Genomic DNA, 9,156 nt, shown 5'->3' on the forward strand with positions numbered 1-9,156 from the left:
GTCAGAGCCAGGCTAGCTGTTTCCCCCTGAGTCCAGTCTGTAAGCTAAGCTAAGCTAAGCTAAGCTAAGCTAAGCTAAGCTGTTAGTGTACAGACATGAGAGCAGGATCAATCTGCTCAACTGACAAATAATTGTTTGTTGGAAATGATCTCAGCTAACTCTCACTGAGACAGGAATGAATTAATAAGCAAAATGTTTAGTTTAAATAAACATGAATATATAAATATATATGAATGTAACAGCCAGCTTCGTTACCCCCCCGCCCCGCCCCGCCCCCAGCTGAGAGAAGGCAGAATTGATTTGTCAGCGGTCGGCAGCGGGTGTGGATCGCTGACAAACCTGTGTCTGTGTGTATGAGTCCAGGGTTTAGTTTCCTTTACTTTGAAAGACATTTACCAACAGGAAACACTGGACCGCAGGTTCTGTTCTCAGCTTCAGGCTCTGAGATGTGGAGCGTCCAGAGAAGCAAAGCAATGCTGTGTGACAGTTGTGCAGCTGTTGCTTACACAGAGCACGCTCTGCTTAATTCACAGAGTGCAGTAGATTACTGTCTATGGAGCGAGAGGTTTAGGCCTTTGGACCTCAGCCATGTAGGTGGCTCAGCTCCAGGGACGGCAGCGTGGCCTGGACAGACAGTCCGTCAGACAGACAGTCAGACAGACAGTCCACCGCTGATCCCCGGGTTTCGTTTAGCGCCATCGTCAGGTCAGAGTGAGCAGTACGCTGTCAGATGGTTGGGTTTGTCTGTGTACAGTGGATCATGGTATTACAGCCTCACTCAGTCACTGAGGTGGAGCTGTTGAGTCTGTGTGATGATGATGTAGCATCTTGTCACATCAACACATCATAGAGTTTGTATGTTAGGATTTAATAAGCGTGCACAGAGTCTGTGTGTGTGTACACAGATTAATAGTATGACCTGGGTTTGGTTGTAGTTCAGTTTCTGCTTCAGATTTGAGTTTTTCTTTTCTCTGTGTTCCTTCCTTTTATCAGCTCTGTAGCTCGTGAACATCATAGAATTTGTTTAATCTCTCAGTTAAATCTAACACATTAATCAGTGACTCTGTTTCCAGTCTTTATGCTAAGCTAAGCTAAGCTAACTACCTGCTTTATATTTAGTGTATAGACATTAAAATGCTATTGATCATCTCATCTGACTCCTGGAAACAAAGCGAAAAGTTTATTTCCTTAAATGTCAAACTATTCCTCTGAAGACATAAGGTGTCTTTCAGACCTTTTATGTTAGCTTGATCGAAAACTGAATATATATTTCATGAACTGGTGGTTATGGGCTGTGTCCTGTGTCTGTAGAATATGGAAAATATTGTTTTCAAGCAGCAGAACAACCTCAGACTCTGGGATTTTGATCGGTGGAATCCTAATGGGACTAATACAGTATCTCCTCATTAATGTACTTATCAAATAACCTCCATTAACAAACAGACAATATTTCCATTTAACAAATTGCACCGTGGGTTTGTCACAGTCAGCATTATACCCCCTGACTCCGCTGTGACGGCCGTCATACGCAGCTCCTACTTAGTCATTTAATCTAATTGCAGTGTAATGTAACTGATACTGAGGAAGTGAGTCTGCAGGGAAAGGGATGTAATTAATGAATTGATTACCGGGGCTCCTGATTGACGGGCTGCGATCCTGTGAAGTGATTGGCTGGGCTGACTGAAAGGGGGTGGGCCTGGCAGAGGAGTGTGTGTGTGTGTGTGTGTGTGTGTGTGTGGCAGTTTGTGGACTGTGCAAACGAGGAATGAAAACGCCTCGGGCGAGAAATTCTGCTCTGGCCATTGTTATAAGTTTTCCTCTGATAAGAACTGGCACACGCTGTGTCCATATAGGGAGATGTCAAAGCATGACACCAGATAACACACACACTTGGAAGAAGCATCCAGATGGATCCATGCGTGAAACAGTCTTTTGAGTGAGATGAATTATGTTTGCTGTGAGAAACAGATGAATAAGGAGGTGAATAAGAGATGGAAGGTGTGTGATGACACACCAGCGTTCACAGAGGTTTCTCTGGGAGTGAGACATCAAAGTGGGCTGGTATTGATCCCTGGGAACAATCGATACGAAGCCATTGCACCTTAGTGTTTGTAGCTCAGCAGTCTGCCTTCCTCTGAAATGGGTGATCATGACACCACAACCTGAAGGCGGTGTGTGCACGTGCCTGTGCACGTATGTATGTTCTGCACAGTGAGTGCATGTGTGTCTCAGACCAGTGTGGGCTGCTGCTATGCATGTGTGTGTACATATCTAAGAATTGGCTGGGTTAGTGTGTGTGTGTATCTGTGTGTGTCTGTGCTGCAGCAGCTGACAGGTCCAGTAACGCAGGCCGTTCCCATGAGGCCGTGCGTGCTGGCAGCAGCTGGCTGAGAAGAAGAGCAGCTGCTGATGGACTTCAGTGGAGGACACACTGTGTCCGATGATGAGCCTCCCCGTTTCACGTGGTCCAGTCTCATGATCTTTACTGAACATTAACCTGATCTATAGTTTGTTCATCAGAAGCACAGTCTGTCCCTGATCCTGGTTCCACTGGATGGTCTGAAGCTCCTTGCTGATTTCAGTGAGGCTCAGTGAAAAATCTGAATTCTAACTGGATTCCTGTGTTTACCCTGCAGCTGTTACACTGAGGGATAAAGTGATTGGTGCATGTATTATATTGTATTTTAGCATTTGATGAGCCTTCAAACTGATGGATCTGCTGCTCAAACTGAATTTCATTATCTCACTGGACCTGAAGCAACACAACTCCCCCAGCAGCTCGGGCCCTTTTCAGGCCCTTCAGTGTAAAAGCCTGGTCCGAGGTTTTGCACAGAGACGCCTGGTGACTGTGGAATTAGGTTTGAATGGAGGTGAGACATTTCTCTTTCTTCTTAATCTGCACACAAAGTGCTGCGTCTGATATGGAAGACAGACGATGCTGTTGATCGTCAGCGTGGACGCAGTGTGATGAGAGAGTAGAGCGCTGTTAGAACCTGTAGTGAGGGAAAAAACATCTGGATGTGCTTTCTCTCAGTGGTCCTCCTGCTTCTGTCTAACCCAGCTGTGACCTTTGCATGTAATGACTCACACCTGAGACGACTCCTTGGAAAGCGGACGCGTGCGTGAACACAGACACACTGTGCTTTGCTGACTTTAAGCATAAAGTAAATGGTGCCAGCCTCCTCAGTGGGAGCTGGGTGTTGGCTGTGTCTGCCCCTGGCATCAGTTCCACCTGAAGCCTGAGAGGAGGAGAGGACAACATGGCCAACAGCTGCTTGTCTGTCTGTTCTGTCTACCAGATACAACGCCTGCAGACCCTCCTGCCAAGTGCAGAGAATCACAGTCTGAGTTCCACTGTCTGCGTCTCTCAGTCCAGTCATCTATCCTGTTGTGTTCTTCTTTCCCTCCTTTGCTTTTGGTCCAGTTGTGTGTTTGAGCAGATGTTAGTGGGTGGCCAGCTTTGATATTTGACTCACTTTGGGATTAAACTGCAGCTATAGATAATGTTTGGTTTTACCTTGTCTGTGGTTTAACATAAATAAAATGTATCCTAGAGGGAAAACTGCAGCTTTGAATATAAAGTCAGGAATGGCTCCTTTTCCCCGGTGGCTGCTGTTTCTGTTTCTCAGGCTGAAGACGTATCAGCTGATGCACAATCATTTCCCTGCTTTATTCTCTCTATACGTTTGAACAGACTGAATTATTAGATACACACATTTTCCCGGGAGTATTTGTGTTTAAAGGCAGCATTAGATACATATTTAGAAGAAGCATGTAAATGCACCACCCACACACACTCGTCCCCCTGCAATGACTTCTTCTTATTTAACAGTGCGGTTATTTCACGTCCTGCATCACTCTTCCTGTCGTCTTGTCTTTAGAGGCAGTGCTGGAAGCAACAAACTGCCGAGCGTCTCGCTGTATTTCACCTCTCAAACCACTGCTTCCCTCTCTCCGTTTCATCTTAGAAATGGGATTCAGCTCCTGCTCATTTGTCCAGTATCTTTTGCCAAAGAGGGTCCCACAGGACCGTCTGCAGGAGAGGGGAGCTGAGCCACAAGCAGCTGTGTTCTGCCTGCCATAACTTTAGGAAAGCTCAGACCTGCTAATGGCCATGTTGTGCTGTGTGGCTTGTTAGAGGACGGACACTGCAGAGCTGCTATAGATGATTCTCGTATAAATCTACAGAGTGAAATGCTGCGGTTCACTTATTGCTCTGTTTTCTTACAGACAGTAATTGAAATGTAAAACCCTGCAAAGGGAGTCAGACCGTGCTGGTTCCTGTGACCCGACAGTTCAACAATCCCAGAAACATCCTGAGCTCAGTAACAGGTTACAGCCAACACGTCTTCTCTTTGGCTCATGGTGAGCGAGGTGGTGATGATGAAGAGGCTCAGCTGACTCCAGGTTTCTGAGAGCACACACAGCATTTATACGTATGTTTGGGATTCAGATCAGCTTCATGATTCTGACTGAAAAGGCTTCAGCACCTGAACCACAGTGACTCTGAACGAGGACGAGTCAGGAGGGAACCCGTCTTCACTGTTACTGAGCAAAGACGGTCAGAGACCCAGCACAGCTACAACATTACACCAGATTAATACTGTGCAACCACGTATTAATCAGTCATAGCAAACAGTTTATTTCACATTATTACAGCAGCCGCTCAGATACTAACACAAATACTAACTGAAACAGAGAATAAACCACAGCAAAATAAAACTGAACCATGGTGACAGCACAGACTGCTGAGCTTTACCTTAAACATCAACCATACCTCCTCTCTCCATGACTTTAAATCACCTTACTATCATAGATTCCTGTGATCTCATGTCATCTGGTCAGCTGCTCCACATTTCAGTCCCCACACGGCGAAGCAGTGCCCGGTGTTTAACCTCTGCTGGTCTGTAGTATGATCAGACACCTGTGAACAGTCTGGTCCCATTTAGACCAGTTTACACACGACGTGACTGAGCAAAGATGAACCGCTGGACATTTAAAATGTGCTGCACTTGTTGTTGGACCATAGAGTTGCCAGATAAATTCCTGTAACCCTCCTAAGCAGGTTCCTGAGGTGTGGCCTTCTGCTGTGACTCCATCACAGGTAACATTTAACAACCTGCTCTGAGCCTAGAAGCGTTTCACCCTCACTGAGCAGTGGAAGCTCAGATTTACCGTCTGCCCCCTGACTTTGAACGCAACACCCCGCGCCGCCGCGTCACTCTCCTTTGGTTGTGGGAATTGTAGTCTTTTTTGAAATGTGCGTCCTTCGTGTGATTAGTCGCTGGAAACTACAAGTTCCAGATGCATCAGTGCGGAAGTGCAGGAACAAAACACTGAGGCAGCATCAGCATCCGCGCGGAGAAGATGTCTCACGTGAAGAAAAGAAAATTAGACAAATCCCGCCAGGACAGACTTTACTTTGACAGCTACGCCGATGTCACCATCCACGAGGAAATGATAGCGGACCACGTGCGGACCAGCACGTACCGGACCGCGATCCTGAGGAACAGTGAGTCCATTCGGGGCAAAGTCGTGCTGGACGTCGGTGCAGGAACCGGCGTCCTGAGCGTCTTCTGCGCACAGGCCGGAGCCAAGAGGGTGTTCGCCGTGGAGGCCTGCTCCATCGCCGAGCAGGCCGCGAGGATAGTCCGCCACAACAACCTGCAGGACCGCATAGAGGTGATCCGGGGCACGGTGGAGACGGTGGACCTGCCGGAGCCGGTGGAGGTGATAGTGAGCGAGTGGATGGGGTACGCGCTCCTGCACGAGTCCATGCTTAACTCGGTCCTGTACGCGCGCGACAGGTGGCTGAAGCCGGGCGGCCTCATCCTGCCGAGCAGGGCCGAGCTCTACATCGCACCGGTCAGCGACCCGGCGGTGGAGGACCGCCTGCACTTCTGGTACACCGTCAAAGACCAGTACGGCGTGGACATGTCCTGCATGTCCGACTTCGCCCGGAGATGTATCATGAACTCCGACATCACGGTGAACTCGGTGTCGGTCGAGGACGTGCTGTCGCACCCGGCCCGCTTCGCCGAGCTCGACCTGTACTCGGTGACCGCGGAGGACCTGCGGTCGGTGAAGGGCCAGTTCCGGTGCGAGTCGTTCGGCTCGGCGGCGGTGAACGCTTTCTGTGTTTACTTCACGGTCACTTTCCCCTGCCCGGACAAGCCGCAGGCGCTCGTGCTCTCCACGTCGCCGTTCAAACCGGAGACGCACTGGAAGCAGGCGGTGCTGTACCTGGACGCGCCGGTGGATGTGGTGCAGGACACGGTGGTTACCGGGGAGGTCAGCATGTACCCCTCGGAGGAAAGCGCCAGACACATATGCATCCACGTGGACTACACCATAGGAGAGCACAAGAGACAGTCCAAGACTTTCTCCATCCCGGACTGGACCTCTGAGGCTCAGCCGTGACCGGACCCCACACCCGTTAACGGCCGGACACTCGAACTCAGACACGTGCAGTTTAATCCTTCCTGAACCGGCTGAGTCCCGGTTCACAGGGAGCTGCAGCCGTGGCCGGTGTGTTATTACTGTCAGATCAGGTTAGGTTCAGAGAGGAAGACGGCTCACACACACACATACACACACACAGACACACACACACACACACACACAGACACACACACAACACACACACAACACACACACACACAGACACACACAGACACACAGACACACACACACACATACACGCACACACAGACACACACACACACAGGAAAGGCCTCAGCTGCAAACTACACACACACAGTAACATGTCGGCCTGCGTGTGTGTTCTCAGCTTGGACTTCAGCGTGTTGTGTTTCAGGTTGTTAATAAAACAGTGTGAATCCTGAGCACCTTGTAAACGTTGTGTTAACCTCACTCAGATGAGTGTGTGTTTGTGTTCCGTGTCAGGACCTCTCTGTGTTCCCGTCACTGTGGGATCAGGGTAACGTTCCTGAGCGTGGGAACCGGTGGAACGGCTCGAGCGAGGCAGGTTTCATCCGAGGTTTGACAAAGCTGCTGAATAAATTCAGCGCCACGCCACAGACATCTGATATTCTAATGAATTCAATTATGCATATTGTGTGGATTCTGATCAAAATGCTGCATTCAGATGAGGATTAGACGATATATTGACTTGGACCTGCTGTAGTCAGGCTTTGACTCTGGCTGCTGTTGAGCTTCTTTTTAATGAAGGGCCAAATTGGCTCCGTGTGTTGGTTTAAAAGCAGAACACGCCGTCGTCTGTTGACAGAAACCACAGACTCCATGAAAACGTAGCGTCCTCCGTCAGCGTTCTGCAGCGTGGCACAGGTCACACTGTTCACAGCTGCTTCCTGCTCAGCTGCGTGGACGCTGCCCGGCTTCCAGCTGAACAGTCGTGGTGTAGTTTGTAGATTTTTAATAGTTTAATAATGAATAACTGATGTGTGTGTTGTGAAAATGGCGCCTGCTCCCTGATCATGGGTGATCCACAGAGAGCTGATGTTACGGGGCAGAGGTCAGTGAGAGTTCAAAGGTCGTGAACCTGTAAACACTGGGACCTGAGCCGCTGAAGGAATCAGTGTTTCCACGTTCGTGCAGTGATTCTTCATCGACATGCTGCTGCAGGAATCTGCAGGTTTAAATGTGAAATATTAAAATGTGAAATATTCTCAGACTCTTCTGTGAATGTGGGTCTTGGTCCTCGTGCTTTGGAGCCGTGCTGCTTTTCATTTGGTTCGTTTTTACTTTTACTTTTTAAAAATAATAATTATAATGTTAGAAAATATTTAATAGTCTGACATGATTTTTTTTAACACTAGATTTGATACTGCTAATGAACATTTCTGTAGAGTCATGAATTTATTTTCTGTCACTCAGTGTTTCGGTTTGTTCTTGTGGTATGGTCTGAGCTCGAGCGTGAGTCCTCGACCATGCCTTTACGTCTGAATCATCAGGAAGCCGATGGAAAACACTTCCTGCTCGCTGCCTGTTCATCACCAAACAAACGGATTAACTACGTTAGCTCTGATCATAAACAGAGAAAAGGCAGCTGAAGTTGTTTAAAGCTCAAATCAAAGAGTTGAACTGGGCCCAAGATAAAATGAGACACTGAAACTCTGCACAGTCACCTGATGCCCCGTCACAGACACAGGTGGTGTAACACTACACGGTGTGTGACAACACGTGCACAGTGCAGCGGTCACACTCGTGCTGCCTGTGATCGGTGTGCACAGAGAGCAGCAACATGAACAGTAGGAGAAAGAAGCCGAGCCTGATGAAGCCTGTCCTGTCCCAGCAGGCGGCGGACAGGACGCAGCACATGGAGCCAGATATGAAGAAGTTCAGTCCCTGCTCCTTTTCATCTCACTGCTGTTGATGGTCAACGTTCCTGAATTAGCATTTACATCTTCGATCCGACCGACAGGCTCAGAAGACAGATTCTTTTTTTTTTTTAGAAGCACTTTTTGCAAATACCAACAATTTAAACCATACATATTACATTATACATGTTACAGTACATGCCCCCCCACCCAAAACAACCGGGTCCTTCTTAATTTCCCTTCTAATTATTCCACAGGCCACTTTGGCAACATGTGTCCAGAATCTGGAAATCAGTGGAAGTGTGTGTGTGTGTGTGTGTCCCTATGTAAACAACATTTAACACACAAAGGGGAGACTGAGCAGTCAGTTGTGTTGAGGGTAACAGGAGTGATGTGTCACCTATGAACTTGTACTGAGTTTCCCTCAGTCTGTTACATGTAAATATGGACCTGATTTGCTGTATAACAAGTTGCCAATTGTCTTCAGTACATTGATTGTGTAAGTCTCTTTCCCCTCTGTGTGAAATACGCAGTAAGTGGTTTGGGATGGAGGAAGTAAGAGCCGAGTGAGACAGGGCTATAAAATGTTCAGTGTCTCGACAGATTTGAATCCAGGCAGCTGAACGTGGGACCCGCCCACTTTCCTCACGTCCAGCTGCGGGTCTGTAACTGCTGTTTGTCCTTTAGCAGAATGATGTGAATGATAAAACCCTGCAGGTGTTAAACTCCAGTTTGAGATGAGGAGCTCTCTGTGTTATTGCTGCTGTCACAGACACCTGACCTGGAAATCCCTGGTTGTCCACAGGTCAGACCGCTGCTGTCAGACGTCACTGCCTTGTTGTGACAGGGACATATG

General features: G+C 48.2%; 1 protein-coding gene across 1 annotated transcript; it reads left to right on the forward strand.

The window, feature by feature from the left end:
- Positions 1 to 5,336: 5,336 nt before the first annotated feature.
- prmt6 (protein arginine methyltransferase 6) lies at positions 5,337 to 7,583 on the forward strand. Its single transcript, XM_041065272.1, has one exon. The coding sequence runs from the start codon at positions 5,368 to 5,370 to the stop codon at positions 6,418 to 6,420; it is 1,053 nt and encodes a 350-aa protein (XP_040921206.1). The 5' UTR covers positions 5,337 to 5,367; the 3' UTR covers positions 6,421 to 7,583.
- The last annotated feature ends 1,573 nt before the right edge of the window (positions 7,584 to 9,156 follow it).

The sequence above is a fragment of the Toxotes jaculatrix genome, chromosome 20 (assembly GCF_017976425.1).
Source record: "Toxotes jaculatrix isolate fToxJac2 chromosome 20, fToxJac2.pri, whole genome shotgun sequence".
Taxonomy (NCBI): domain Eukaryota; kingdom Metazoa; phylum Chordata; class Actinopteri; family Toxotidae; genus Toxotes; species Toxotes jaculatrix.